Source organism: Streptopelia decaocto (genome assembly GCF_964273445.1).
Source record: "Streptopelia decaocto genome assembly, chromosome: 8".
Lineage (NCBI taxonomy): Eukaryota > Metazoa > Chordata > Aves > Columbiformes > Columbidae > Streptopelia > Streptopelia decaocto.
In genome coordinates, this window is record NC_138662.1 from 261,224 (window position 1) to 277,450 (window position 16,227).

Sequence of the window (16,227 nt, forward strand, 5' to 3'; positions counted from 1 at the left end):
GCACAGCACATTCCCAAAGCGGCCCCTGTCAGCCCTGCCTCGGCTCTGGTTCTGGAGGCCTGGGGCCAGCAGTTTGCTGTCCCGCTGGCCACAGAGCGGCTCCTGCACCCTCCCGTTCTTCTGCCCCATTCATGTGTGTGCAACGAGGAAAGAGGCAGGTGGCTGAGGTTTCACTTTCTGCCTCAGGCTAGAAACAGCTAAGGCAAAAGCAAAGGCACCCAGGATTTTAAGCACTGCCTCAAAGCTTCTCCAGCCACCAAGGATTAAACTGAACTCTTCCCATAAAGGAGTTTTTCTTCTTTTGAAATTTTGAACCTGATCATCGGGCCCAGTTTGGAGAATTAAGCACCATATTCACACGAGCTCTCTGAGAGTCAGAAGTCCGCATGCACAGACTGTACCTATTTTTCTCGGCTCTCTCCACTCCTCTGTAATCAGAATTCTGCAGTTTCTTGCCTTAAAAAAATTTCAATTCATGAAATATTTTTTTGCAGCTTAGTGCTACAGCCCATGGAAAGACCTTTGACATGGGAATTCAAAATAAAATGATAGAAAAAAACCCCACAAAATAGAACAATCTTACATATAAACCAACACAGGTCAGGCTTTCTATACTTGTTCTCACTAAGACAAGATTTTCAGAGTTCAAACTTTAGACCAGATAGTTACTTGCAAATGTAATCAGCCAGAAGAACAGATTTCACAGTAAAAGAAATAAATAGTAAGCCGTGAAATGCATAAAAAGAGTGCCCCATTACTGCCTGCACCAACCAAAAATACTCAGATACAGAAGAACTTCCCTTCCTGAAGGCTTCATATTCACTAGTGTGAAAGAACGCAAGAGAACCACATGATGTAAGACCTGAGTCAGAAGCCAAACCCACAAAACTGAAATCTAAATCTAACGTACAGTAAAATAAATTAACACAATCTCAGATCCTACTTATTTTTCTCACAGGAATTTTTGTTTGTTTGGCCATCTTCAACACTCAAAGGACAGTTTTAAAAGGCAGCACTGCTTGACTTAAAATGGCAATCACTCATTCCATACGTAGGTAAAGCTCTGGGATTCATTAAATGAGAAATTACATCACTGCTGGAACACATGCATGCAGAGACAATCCAGAATGACAAAGTTACCTTACTGCAATAGGTGCAGACTGCAGGTTACTTCTAAAAATCAAAACCCATAATTCAACTTAAAAAAAAAGAAGTTACTACAGGACCTCTGCTCACCCCCTAATTGCTCTGCTCTGCACTTCCACTGCCTGCTCGCTCAACTCCAAACTTCTAAAGGTAGCTGCTCATTTTGTGTGATATATCTGGTGGCTCACTTTAAAGTACCATCATTTTTTGAAAAGGTTTGATGTGAGGCCACACCTGAGTTGTAAATATCAGAATTTTAAACATCTAATAAATATCTGGAAAAATTCTGAACTGGTAAGTGATCTGATAAATTCTGCTAACTGTAAATTTGAATGAGCCTGTTAGGAAAAGTAAATAAACTGAAAAAAAAAAAATTACTAACGGCTCAAAAAGTGGAGCTGGAACAGCAGAGAGTTTCAGCATTTCAGTACTACGACAGTAACAAGTGTCTGGGTATAACTGGACAGTGCAGCCATCATAAAAAGTTTTCTAAAACGCACCATGATTTCAGTAGTGTAAAAATAAGCCCATTTCAGCTCTTCAATGTTTTGTTAAACTATATCTGGGTGGAAACCCATAACTGAGTACAACTCTCATCAGCTCTGAGCTTCCCAGGACTGAGGACAAAAAGCACTCAGGCTCCTGCCAACCTTGTTAGCCACAGAGGAGAAACTTTCTGGTCCTCTCACCTGCAACACAGCATCACTGGTTCCCCTGTTCTAACTATGGTCTAGCTGTCTGTCAGAGAACAGTGTGTTTCTTGGGAGGCGGGAGATGGAACCAAACCTTTGAGATTTATCTGATTCAGCCACCTCCCCATAACTCTCTCTTCAAAGAACGTCAGTAGCTCCCGCTGCCTTTAAAAGCCTGCACAAAACACTAGAAAAATGCATAAGCAAAGAACTATTTCTGCCAACTATGAAGACCAAGGACAGAAGACGTGAATGATTCAGAAGCTGAAAAAGGCTCTGCAGAGGATGTGGGATGTGTTTAGAAGACACTGCTACTACAGTTACAGAAAGCACTTTTTTGCAGAAGAGTTTTTTTAGAACTGCAAAATGCAGACTTATCAACACACACCTGAAATTCAATGCTACAGTTGCCAGTCAGGACCCAGAACTAAGATTTAGTTTCTAAGGCAAAAGTAAACTATACAGCACAACATCTGGGTGCTCGAGGTACAATAACCTTTTTCTGAGAAAGTCCAATGAAGCTGGTGACAGAGCGGAACCTGCCAGTCTTCACATCTGGGGAAAGAGTCAGGCTACTGCATGTACTGGGAGGAACAAAACATGGTCCACAATGGCAACCACTGGTGGAATGGAGACTAAAAGTATCCGTGCAGAAGTCTGAACTGTTTCAGCTCCTTGAGGTACTTTGAATTGCTAAGAGGGGAAAAACATCCAGAAAAGCAAATTATAAAAGATGAGGTTAAAGGGACACTGCAAACTTTCCCTAAAATTTCTAACAAGCAAGAAGGAAAATCTGACAGGATAAGGAACAAGCAAAGAAGCTTCCACGAAAACAGCCAGCAGGTAAGAGGCGTTACTGGAAAGACTCAGAGGCAGCTATAAAATGATTGATTTATACCCAACTGCAATGCCCACCCAAACACCTCTGGCAGACATTTATGTTCTACCAATTCATATGCTGGGTCATAGAAAGCTTTTATAATTCAGCCATGTTAACATCCTTTTGAAGTTAAACTTGGCACATGCAACAAATCTTTTATACTGAGTCACTGGAAAATACTGTAACAACTATTTATGATCACACAGAGAAAGCTCTGGGCCAATGTCAGGAGAAAGCTTGCACATAAAATAGACATAGCAGTGGGTCATGTCCTACTGCAACGAGATCAGCCACATACATGTGTGCTCAATACTGCCAGGGAACATCAAGCTGCTCTGCAGGCTCTGGGAAAACTTGGTGGTGTTGAAACTCAGTGGTGAAACTGTGCAGAACTGTTAGAGGAAATAAAAAATGGCAGTTACATTTTCTTATAATATTTTCTGGGTTGGTTCTCACAATATTTTCTACTTTTTTATTTGGAAAAAAAAAAACAACAAACTTTCATTCATCACTTAATACCTGTCATGCAACCATTTTTTGGTAAAAGTGAGTGCCAGCTTAAGTCAATCTGTGAACCCCAAATTCTCAAAAGTTTATGGGATTTTATTTAGTTCCATCACATAAATGACTGCATCGGGTAGACTCTTATGGCAGAAGAAATAGTTTTCTTCAAACAGATGACGTGGGAATTAAAAGATGTCAACAACATGAGAATGGCAAGTTTGTTTATTAAGAGCTTTAACAACACAAACCAGTCTCTGAGAATAAGGTCACAATGCTAGAATTAACTGTGTCAAACTGTCAGGACATGGGACTATAGCGCTTTCTTTTCAAACTTCAAAAATTCTTAAGAGAAGGAGGGAAAAGGGTCCAGATCATTAAATCTCACAAATGATCGTACCTATTCATCAGATATACAGTGTAACATTAACTGATGGGAAGTAGACAAAGCTGAGAAAGTACATTAATTAACTTTCAGACAGCAATTTCAAAAATTCCCACAAAACCCCAAGCTTCAGATTGAGAATAGTGTTTAAGTAACCGGTTTTAAGAAATCAGTTTTTTTCATGGGTTGTTTTATAAAAGCAATAAACATTTCACTAGAAGTTTATTGAAACTGTTCGTAATTGCTAATAAAATCTGAATTACTGAAACGTCCAGCAGAAGCACTAGAAGTACAATAAGAGCTTCTTTGTATTTGGAACAAGTATTCCTAACAATACAGCAAAAGTATTCCTTTGAAAAGCTGATATCAGCAGTAGCAGTTAAGTGCTTGTAAGGGTCCTGTGGTTCGAAGCACCCCCATTAAACACCAGATTCTACCATCAATAGCATCCTCTCACAGAAATTTCTGGCTTAAGGCAGACTTCAGTTAGAAAAGCAAACCACGTGCGAAAGCATTTGGTGTTTTTAATTACTCCTTTTTTAAAAGAGTGATTTACTGATTAAAAATGTGACAAAAAGGTTCAGGAAGCATCATTCTTTATCACTCGGACAGCAGTGAGTCAGCCACGGCCACACAGCTTAAACACAAATAATACAAACAACTTTGACAGACAAGGACTTTAAAGACAGGATTTTGACAGGGACATGCGTATCAACCTTGACCTGACTGCAATGTGCGGCTCCTCCAGGATCCACAGTCACTGCACATCTGCGCCACGTTCCAGCCTAACGCAGCAGCAACGACTGTGCTGAGACTTCTCCCCAGACGTTCTGGAGGCATTTTGTCACGGCTCGCCCCATCACGGCCGCGTTCCGCGCAGGGACGCCGTGAACCGAGCCCGTTCCGCGCAGGGGCCGCGGGGCCAGCACACGCGCCGGCCTCCACGGGCACATCCCGCTGGGGCTCAGCAACGTCACACCGCCAACGAGAAAGCTTGCAGAACTGCTGAGCTATGTAAGAAATTCAAAGGACAGCGCAATTTCAGTCAAGCAATCTGGACATGGGGATCTAATTAAGTCAACATCAGTGCAAGGACAAAGTCCACGGGACTCCAGCCACCTTTTCCACTGGGGGAACTGCTCACATAACTGAGCTCAGAACCTTCCGGCTTCAATGGCGGCAAAGTCCGTTTACTTCCCTTGTCGTTTGCTTTCAGGATAAATCCTCAATGAAAACCATACCCAGCCCTTCCCAGCCTGGGGCCGGTGGGCGCGGGCATGGTCTGGTACTAAGCGCGGGATGAGCGGAGCTGGGCCCCGGCCAGGCCCGGCGCTGAGCTCAGGCTGAGCACTGCGGGCACGGGCAGGCCCGGCGCTGAGCTCAGGCTGAGCACTGCGGGCACGGGCAGGCCCGGCGCTGAGCTCAGGCCGAGCACTGCGGGCACGGGCAGGCCCGGCGCTGAGCTCAGGCTGAGCACTGCGGGCACGGGCAGGCCCGGCGCTGAGCTCAGGCCGAGCACTGCGGGCACGGGCAGGCCCGGCGCTGAGCTCAGGCCGAGCACTGCGGGCACGGGCAGGCCCGGCGCTAAGCTCAGGCTCGGCGCTCCCAGGCCGCCTCCCCGGCCCCCCCGGGGCCTCACGGCCCCGGCTGAGGCGCAGAGCGCGGCTCCCGCCGCCTCGTCACGATAAGAGTCCCCGCGCCGCCCCCGCCGCCTCGTCACGATAAGAGTCCCCGCGCCGCCCCCGCCGCCTCGTCACGATAAGAGTCCCCGCCCCGGGCGGCTGGAAGGCGGCGAGATCAGACACGAGATTAATCAGCTCCCTCCCCTCAAAACACTTTTGGGGCTTATTAGCATGAAGCACCACAACACAAGGAGCCGCGCACTCCCCCTCTGCTTCTCCAGACCAAAAACCGGGGAGAGGGGAAACGCCGGCTGCCGAGGCACTTACTGAACTGTAAATACGGCCACGCGTGGTTAGAACTCGCCAGAGAAATACTTCTCCCCTGTCAACACTAAGAAATGATGCCATTTTCTCAGAGTCAGTACTCAGCAATTTTGCAGGAATGAGTTAAAGCCGGCTCGCGTGTTTCTGTAGCGCATTACAGCATGAGAGAAAATGAAAGAGACCGGCCAGTCCAGTGCTCTCAGTCTGGGGAAAAAAAAGTACTTATTCAACTAGAAATTAATGTAACATTTTATTCCAAACCTTCCCCTTACAGAATCATTGTCTATAGCAACCGTGTCCATAACATTCTAACTCTCAAGAGCACAACTTTCTAGTAAATGGTACATCTGTCAAACTGCAGGAAACATCTGGGAAAATGGTTAAATGAAAAGAAGTGAGATTAAACCTTTGTTTCCATATGGTTGGGATATACATCTAGAATGTGTTTGTAAATGTTACCAGTTGTTTTCTTGCTCTTGCTCAGCTCTCAGGCTTTTGGCCTGGTGTTGGATTTCACCCCTATGTAGATGCTAATTTAGGTAATGTAAAATTTCCCTTTCAATAACCCGAGGAACAGCCCCCTGGGTCCAGGGCCAGCAGGGGCCCAAGGATGCGTTCCCTTCCTGTGTCACCTGGGGTGACGCTGACACAGCCCGCGCTGCACAGGCCGCCCGGAGCCCGTCGTCCTGCGGGAGCCTCACGCTCCTTCACGATAGAAGGAAAATGAAACGGAAAAACAACCCAAAATTCTGAAGCTAGCTAAAAAAACCTTTCTGTTTGCAAGTGGGGACATCTGAGCTAACATTGCCTGACCTTAAAGTACTTCAACGGATATCCTGATTTTGACAGATCAGATGCTGGTTTTTTTGCAAAGACTGATAAGCTGTCAATCAATTTTTACCCCTGAAACTGCTTGTAACAACCATTTCACATGTGCTTGGCTACACTCTCCTCAAGCCAAAGGGTCCTGAGTATTTTCTCAAATTCCCCCTTCTGCAAAACTCAAGAGTTAGTATTTAACTCTGAGTTAAATATTAGCTCTGTCAAGTGCATCTCTGAAGGTTCAATTTAATGTACATTTGTTGGAAAATATATAATAATAATTTTATGTAGTGTGCAATCTCCATTAATAAATAAGAAAATATATCGATTGATTTGGTCCATCATTCAAGGAATGCATACAGGAAAAAAATAATTAGGAAAAGCAGTTTGAAACCTGCCCTGTAATCCTTTGTGCTCTATAATCGAAACAGCCACATTGTAACAGTCTCACTGGCAACACAGAGACTTTCAGCTTCAACAGGCCTGCTCTGAAAACACCAAGTCAATCCTGAAACGCTTCGCCAAGAGAACACGCTGAAGACGCTGCAAGCAAGGGACATTTTGGGTGTTCCAAGTTGTGTGTGACGGGTTATTTTTTCAATTCCAATTTGTCACAGTAAAATGACAGCGTAAACATATTTCTTAATACCACATGAAATGCAGAACCCGAAAAGCAGTAGTTAGCAGCAAAGAACGTTTCTGAGAATTCCCGCACTATCTCTGCAACCCAGTTCCGAACCTTTTCAAGCCCCAATGGAGCTGGAACCAGCTGTCACCACCTGAATCTCTGCGGAACATTTCCTACTGTGGTCCTAAATGGCAGCGCACCCTCAGCCGGTGAGCAGGGAGGTGATGGAGTCCTCCTCCAACAAGGAATGTGGTTCATGGAGAGCTTCAGCTCCAAACTCCTTGCTGGGAGCTACTCCCAGCTAGAAGAAGCCACGGCTGACCCTGCCTGAAGCAGGAGCTTGGATGGAATGACTCCTACAGCCCGTTCCAACCCAAATTACTCCATGATCTTTGAACCCAGGTAACTTTCAGGACAGTTGGAGGCAGATTTTTTAAAAAGGGATACCAGGGTCATTTCTATTACAGTGTCACTAAAGTGAGCAAAGTCCGGTGGATAATCATGGCAAGAAGCTTATAGTATTTGGCCCCTTCCAAACTCCAGGAACCCAGCCTGGCTTTATGGATCAGGTTTGCTATGATTCTTCACTGCAACAGAAGTGAAGAGACAACCTAGAATCTGCACCAGAAGTGTCCAGGTCTGTATGGTTATGTCCAAAACTAAGTATCATCTTACAGAATACACAGGAAATTCATGCATAGACCTTCATTTTATTACAAGGAAAAACCAAAGAGTGTATCACACAAATTGAGAAATTATTATTCCTCAGACATCTACTTAACAGCTGCAAACATTTGCCCTAAGATTTCATGCAGAAATTGTCATTGTGATCCTAATGCCACCAAACCAAATGGGAACTGTGACAAAGAGATTGAGGGGAAAATATTCCATTCCCAAGCCTGCCTGTCCCACACCAAAAATGCAAACTTTCCGGCTGATGTACTCCACAAGCGAACAAAAATAACAGTCCCTTCCGATACAAATTCAAATGGCCAGTTTCACGTATAACTTTTAGCAGTAACACGAAATCTGAATCCTTGTGAACACATCAGTGACATCAATTCACTTTTAACTTAAATATAGTGATTTGACCCCAACTTGCTAGCGTACAAACCTTTTTGAAAATTGCTCCACCACGACTACTGTTATCCATAACCGCCCCTGCCCAAAAGCAGTTCAGTTGCATATGTGCTAGTTCCTACCAAAAATCAGAAGACCCAAACCAGCTCAATGTCATTTATTATTATTAAAAAGGGGTTTGTTCTGTTTTAGCGGTTGGTTTGGTAGGAGGTGGCTGCGGGGCTGCTGTCAGCTCCAGAGCTGCTGCCAGGAGAACGAGCCCTTTGTTTCCAGCTCAACTGTGAAAACCAGAAAATGCCTCCAGCCTGACAAACAAGAGCCCCACAGAACACAGGTCAGCCCGGGCCTTCGCTTAAAGGTACAACACGCCGCATTCGCACCCCCTACAGCACGGCGCCCAGAAAGAGGGCATTTTACACAGAGCTTGCCACAAAATGCTAAATACACCTTGGATTTCCTAAGAAAGACTGGCGTAGCTCTCCTGCCACTTTACCCATACGTAAAGTGCTTGTAATTCTTACATAAATCAAGTTCCTAATGACTATTCTGCAAAGCAAGGTGAATTCGGTGAAGTCATAGAAAACAAAGGCATGTTCCAACTTGAGGCTTAAAATAGGCTCGTCCCTCCTTTATAGAGCACCAGAAAATACAGTATGCTACAAAAGGCACGTTTTACTTCAAGCAAAAGTCTGCTTCAGCAAATGCATTTTAAGCAAAACATTTGAGGGATCTAGAAGAAAGTGTGAAATACAAATAAAAAAATTTCATATTACAATCCCACAGCTTTAATTTGGGGTGGAAATATTAGTTTTTCCCAAGTGAGAAGTTTATGGGTGTAATCTCTATGTCCACAAAACCACAGAAGCTGTATAAATACAGTCCAGTGCTGCCGTCAGCAAGGTTAGCAGGTTCACATGCTGATTTTTAAAAACTAATCCTTAAATTCTCACGTATATTTTATTATCCTAAAGCTTAGAATTACGTCCCCTGAAAAACAGAGCCTTTGATAAATTGTGTTTTGCACATATTTTAGAAACACAGGATTGCCAGGGCATTGGATTCACTCTACACTAGTAGTTGTGTTTTCCCATGACAAAAGCAAATATACCTGAGCACAGCTCAAAGAACCCAATCAATGAAGGGAGCTACACCAGAGCAGGGAACACCTCAAAGCACTGAATTTCAGCTGAAAAGGCTGGCATCGCTGGATTTCTGATAAAATATCCAAAGCATTTAAACAGATACATTCCCACTGAACCACAGTGACTGAAATGCCAGAGAGCTGGTACCCAAGAGTTAACACCAAGTTGCCACAAAAGAGTTCTAACATTTATAATGAACCACAGCACACAATTCTTGTCCTACTTAATTACATTTCCAGCCGCGATATGCCGGTGTCGAGAGGATGACTACACAACTGCTTCCCAGTTCCACCAACGCAATCACAAAGACCCGAGTGTCTGAACAAGAGCTGCTTGTGGTCGTAAGGAATTCTGTCTTCAAGCACCGACCCCCAAATGAAAAAGATCTGCCCATCTGGACACTTAGAATAAGTGCAGACATTTGGGCAGAGTGCTATGGATTTAAACACTGCTCCGTGGCAGAGGTGTGCAGGCTGTACCCTGAACACAGCTGGGAGCGGCTGTGCCCAGGAGCACTCCTTGGATTGTCAGCTCTTGTGTCCTGTGCTTTCAGGGGACTTTGCCAAAATACACAGACTTTATCTTTATAGTCCAAATCACCAAAATGTCTTTGCCACCACCAAAGATATCGTGCCATCTAGTCTCTGCATCTCTGATGGATCTGGTTTTCTAAACTGAATGCTGTCAAATTAACACCTCTAGAACCTCCAGCTCGCTACAATGCGACTGCATTCTTGTGATCCATAAAGTTTTCATTTCCCAAATCTACTGTCTTTAGTGGGAACAAGTCAAGTTTCTACAACATACTTCCCATCCCCAAAAGAAAATTTTGAGGACAGTTCCACAAAGTTTGACTAATCCATTTCTATTGTTAAACCAGAACATCATAATCCCAAAAAGATGGAAAATATGAAAGAACATTTGAAAAAACAACTTCATTAGTGGTGGTGGCAGTGCAATGGGGATAAAATTCAGAGAACATTGGGGAACTTTTTTGATATTTCTGAAATATCTGGATATTCAGCTATTTCAGATATTTCACAAAAGTCTGAGTTTTGTAATATTCAGTTGAAAGCATATTTTCATATGGCCAGATCAAACTTACAAAATAAAGTGGAAAAAAAGATGGCCTCGTGTATGCTATTTTAGATTATGATCCATCTGCAGTAGATGGTTTAATTGAAATAGATCAAGTCCCATCACATGGACACTAGGTAGAAAACCAGTGCTTTTTATCACGAGATGCATACTTCATATACACGAATCAATTGAGTAAAAATGTACCATACTGGAAAAGATCAGATGGCTTTAAAAGATGTCTACGGAATCAGATGGAATAACTACTTGTAGCTTTTAGTTTTGAACCCTGGTTGCACACGAGTCTGTTGGTTCAGACTTCATTACTTTTATGGCCTCTCACTGTATAAAGTCTGTAACTGCCAGCTGTGTTTTATTTCATCACTAGCAAATGAGTTTAAAATAGAAAAAGAAAATCACACCTTTTCCCACAAAGTTACACAATAATTCAAAAATGCCATAAATTTATTCAGTTGTGTTATGCATGTGTGCCATGGAAATACACCATGTGGTTCTTTCCAGTACCAGCATTCTCAGCTCCAAGGCAAGGCCATAAATAGTTAAGTTTTTGGGAGAAAGCGCACAGTATGGCGTAAACAAGAAGCCTCTCTCTGCTTGTGAGCTTGCAGTGTTTTGCATTGCTCCAGCGCCGAATTCCTGATTTGTAACAAATTCCAAGAGTGCAGACTGCAGGCCCAGCCTCTGACTAAGGCTGTGGTGATTTACTGCAGGGCGAACGGCTGTGTCCGCGCGCCGTGCCCGCGGAGCAGCGCGGCACGCGGGGAATGCGGGGCCGGGAGCAGCGGCGCAGCCACGGCCCCGGCTCATCCGCCCCCCGCTCGGAACGCCAGGAATCCCGCGGGCCTGCGCTCCCGGGAACGAGCGCGCAGCCAGAATGGCATCTGCCGCTTACCCAACACATGCACCTAACTCATCAACGCCTTACCTGTGCGAAAAATTCCACATCTGACTGTCAGAGCCGTGCTGCAATCCTTTAAGTCATGTTTAGCAACAACTGCGGCTTGCCCAGTTGTCAAGGCAGGCTGGGGAGCAGCTGGCTCGCAACCTCCCCGCCTCAGAAAAATGCAAAGCACTCTGATCCTCCTCCTGCTGCTGCCCCACCCCCACCAGCCCTGTCCAGGGGAAGCAAAAGGAGCGGATTACACAGAACAAATGAACAATACTTCAGACATTGCAAGGTGAATACGTATGCTTTACTATAAATAGTTAAGCTGAGCTAATTCCTGTTACTTCATGCGGTATGAAAACAAAAGAAAACCAGAAGTCACCCATCTAATCACACCAGCCTTTGTGCAGATCCTCCATACAAAGTGGAACAAAGGAGAAAACTAGCACCAAGTTCTAGGCACAGAATGACTTTAGCGCACACAGAGATTAAGAGGACAGCACCAAACTCCATGAACCAGAGGTAAGGAAAGCAAGGCACTTACAGGTGCGGGTTGAACATTCGACTCATTTTGGAGACGTGGTCGTTCTCACAGTCAAGCTCCTCGTCCCCCTGGTCCATGCTGAGCTTCCTCTTGCTGGGGCTGATGGGCGGGGGGCCGGTGCGGTGGTTGGGCAGGGCCGGGGACACGGGCAGGGGCTGCATTCGGGGCTCCCCCCTCAGAGCCGCTTCACCTGCGGGAAAAGCACAAGCGAGAATGAACACGGCGGGGCCAGGAGGGTAAATGACCAGCACGATGCAGCAACCTTCCTGCAGAGAAACTTCCCAATAGATGTCAGGTCTTCACAGGCACATTCAACACGGCTGTAAGATAAATAAGGCATCACAAACCATACTTCAGTGCTTTGTGCTGAAATAAACAGTTGAAAAAAGGTAATTCGAGAGGGGTCAACCCACCGCAGATGATCTGAGCGGCTGAGCTCATGCATCTTTCCAACAGCATTTTTATTCAGAAGCATTCCTTCTCATGAGCTGCCATTCCAGCGCTGAGCTCTCATTACCTCATTCTGCAGAGCACAACTATTTGCAATGAAATATGCTTTGTTCCTCTTTCTTATGGTTGTGGTTATAAATTCCAGGGCTGCAGTTCACATCTATGCCAAACATTCAAGATCTAAAACTGAATAAACGTTCAAATTCTCAGATTATTCCTGTTATAAAAAGCTATCCAAAACAAGCTTGTCTGGTATATAACTATGCAAGGTAAAAATTAGGGAAAAACCTGGAACTTGCTGATGCACGTTTTAGGTTTGTCCTTAAACGTCCTTCTCTGTAGTTTTAAACTATGTTTGGAGCAATGAACTAAATAGCACCATTCTTCAGGACAAGAATCGCAAAATTTCAATTTTAAGAATGTTAATTTTCAACTAGGTGGACTGGTGGTAGAATACTGAGTAGATTATACACTTTACATGATCTAAAACTTATCAGAAAATGCCAGTCACAGCACGTGGGAGCTGTGTATAAATAATTCCAGGAACGATACAATTAGCTTGCACATAAACACATTCACGAATTGTTACTAAGCACACGTTAAAGTCTGACCACAGTACTTTTCCCATTTCAATTAAACGCCTCACTCAATGTATAGCCCAGAGCACAGCGCTGCATTTCACCAGCCCTACGGACTTCACTGGAACTCGCACCCTTCCAGCCACAGGTCGTGTTATATTTAGGCCTCGCAGGGATTTAAAGACGTTAAAAAATGCTTTTGGGGATTCATAAGGAGCTTGGAGAGGAAGGAGCTAAATTAACCAGGGTTACCTATTCTGGTAATAGCCCTGAAATAGCTGCTTTTGCTAGAGTTTAAAATTTGTACTTTTCCTACACTGCCAGAAGCATTTTGTTTTCTACATGGCCATAATTTCCAGAACTAAAATTAGGATAAAGTTAACTCCATGTCCAGTCCTGAGGTACCTGACAATGGAACCTTTGTGCACCACCACGCATTTTCACATCATCACCAAGGCAGATGATTTATAAAATGCTGCCCTAATTCCACACACAACAACTGCTATTTTGTTGGGAAAAGAACGAGTGAGGAGAAAACCTCCTGAATGTTTACCAGTAAAAATAAGCATTTTGCCAATTTAGTCAGCATAATATAAACTAGTAGAATATACCACAAGTCATGATTTCTATTAAAGACTCTGGCACTGAATCTAAATAAGATGGAACTTTCCATCTCAGCTCTAAATAGTAAAAACTGTGCTGTACTGCACATGCCCCGAGACAGACACTGAGACCCTCCTGCTGGAAACAACCGCCCCAGTCATTGGGAAGCCCTGCACAACACAAGCTTTTAACAAAAAGATCTCCCGTAAGAAATCATCTGCCTATTACTAAAGTTTCTGCATTTTTCCTTAAGCCTTTATATTTTGCCCGTTGAAACCTCCACCTACATGATGTTCATATTCTAAACTTTAGAAGTAAACCACATCATACCAGCTTCTCTCACTGAGGAATCTCCCTCACTTCTATCTTTGAAAAAAATTAAGCTAATAGCAATGTCAAAAGACAAAACTTCCACCAGCCAAGGTCTGCGCTACTTTCACCCCCGCTGTGCAATCCCTCTCCTCGGCAGGATCTCAGATCACTTCTGGAGACTCAGACACAAAACTCCACTGCAGGAATTATGAACTCCACGTAGGCCCCACACTCCTCCTGACTCCTGAGAGCTAATGACAGGAACGCGGGCAGTTCGAACATCCACGTAAAGCTAACGCTGGTGTTCGCAAAACACAACATCTCTAGACGTTGTCCAATTTAGTAAGTTAGAAACTTTTTCCCAAACAGCAGCTGGGAACTTGATACGCTGCAATTACCTCAATGGGGGACTGGACTGGATGATCTTTCGTGGTCCCTTCCAATCCCTACATTCTCTGATTCATCTTATTACACGTAAGGTAACAAGAGTGTTTGTGTATTAATATCCTGATTGAGTGCAAAATCTGGTAGAAATGGTATTGCTATTTTATGGTGGAATTAAAGAAACCCATTTTAAAACAATTTATCAAAGAAAGGAATGGCTCCTGATTAAAGCCTGTCAAATTGGGTAATGCATTTTCCTAATTGTGTGGTAATTATGCAGGAGACACTAAGGCCTCCAGATAAACATCCCAGAACCGTGCCGTGGATCTGCCGCACCATAGGGCACCTTGGCCAAAGTCAGTCAAACCAACAGGACTTCAAGGAGGCCACCAGGCAGCTCAGGAGGGGACACGGGTGGCCGGTGCTCAGCACCTTGCCAGACACTGGTACCAGACAAAGGAGTCCAGATAACCGGGTAAGATCACAAGTTACCCTACATTGTTTATGGGGATAAATTGCATATTCGTGTACTATATCTGTACTGCACCAGCAGTTATCCCGTGGCCTGCAAGTTTGATTAGGGATAAGACTGCTTTTTATTTAAATAAAAAAGGGACTTTTTCCCCCACCGCTTTCCTTCTTACTGAACGTGAATTTAACCAGCGAGGGAGAAACCACAGCAGAGTCTCCCACACAAAATGCTGTTTGACTGCCTAAATTTGTCTCCCCGCCCGCCCGCGCTCCATGGCAACCAGACTCGCATCACAGCTGGCGAGGCAGCGCCGATACAACAACTGGGTTTCAGAAAATTCCCCCAGTCCAAACTCCAGCCCTCAAAATCCATTACTGTGACGGCTTGTGTCTGCGCCGCAACTGAGAGCAGAGATAGCAAACACATTTATTGTGCCGCTCATAATGCAGCTCTTTGTTCCAGCAAGCAGCTGGGGTAAGGCACTCCAGATCTGTTTTCTGATAGTTCTACTTAGTAGTTGCCTTTTTTTCCTTATTATTAAAACTGTTCGGCAACATGATAAAGCACAGACAAGCTAGAGAGCGATAACAACGTGACGTAGTGTCTGCCTATAGAGCAGTTCTGCAGTCCGTGCAGTCAGCGAGAATATTCTTTATCTTAACCACTTACGAGCTTAAACTGAAAGTGATTCAAATTAACACGTGCAAATTAAATGTCTGTAAAGGCAGCATGGCTCTTTCCAGCCGGGTACCCCACCAGGACAGTTCTCTGTGAACAGTGGATCTTTAACCCTGTTTGTGCTTCTCTGGCAGCCCCGTCAGCAGAATCCGCATCCCCACCAAAATGTCCGTGAAGCACAAACAGCACAACAGCAGAAGTTGTGTTTTTACAAGTGTGCGTTTGATAGCAAGACACCAGAGGAGTCTTCAAGTAGGTCTGAGAACTCCAGGAGTTGCAAAGACTGGAAAAACAAATCCACAGCGTTTTGGCAGCTCGCTCCGTTCCTCCCTGCCCAGCACCCGGGCGGTCGCGCCGCGCTGCCTCCCACCCTCCCCTCCGCGCTGCCTCCTCCCGCTGCCTGCCCTTAACGCACAAAATCGGAGCATTCCTTACAAACCCAGAAATGGAAGGCTTTGTCTTTCCCACTGCAGAATGACATGACACAGGCCTTGACACAGACTGAAATAAAACACCTTGAAAGAAAATTCCAGCACTGCCCTTGCCCGTTTTACTCTTCCATTCTGCATCTGACAAAAGGATTCTCCATGAGAGTAAATTCCTGACAAGTTTATTGACTTCGAAAAACAATTAAAAAAAAATCATCAGTTGTAGTTTCTGTCAACGGGGCCCTTGCCTTTAAGGTTCAATTACCGTGACCTCAGGCCACTCAATTAATAAAGTCATGGGCAAGAGAGTTTACCGGACTTTAATTAATGTGCATTACACCTTTAATTACCTTTGCCAATAATACCTCCATGCAGAGAAACTCTCATTAGTAGAAGGAGTTGCCTCATGTTCTTAGGGCCAGACGTTCCCAGGAATCACCCATACGTGAAGATCTTCAAGAGCAGTTCTCTCTCCTGATCCAAGATCAAAACTCAGCCCTCATGACATATGAAGCATTTATTTCCTTTTCATATATTGTAACAATCATGAGAGTAAATCACAAATAGGTTGG

The 16,227-nt window shown here is 44.5% G+C and overlaps 1 protein-coding gene across 2 annotated transcripts in view; it reads right to left on the reverse strand.

The window, feature by feature from the left end:
* VGLL4 (vestigial like family member 4) overlaps nucleotides 1-16,227 on the reverse strand; it is a 95,878-nt gene that overhangs the window by 13,780 nt on the left and 65,871 nt on the right. For both annotated transcript variants that reach the window (XM_082060061.1, XM_082060062.1), the window contains one exon: nucleotides 11,751-11,940. In XM_082060061.1, the coding sequence (XP_081916187.1) occupies nucleotides 11,751-11,940 (190 nt within the window). The remainder of the gene's footprint in view (nucleotides 1-11,750; nucleotides 11,941-16,227) is intronic.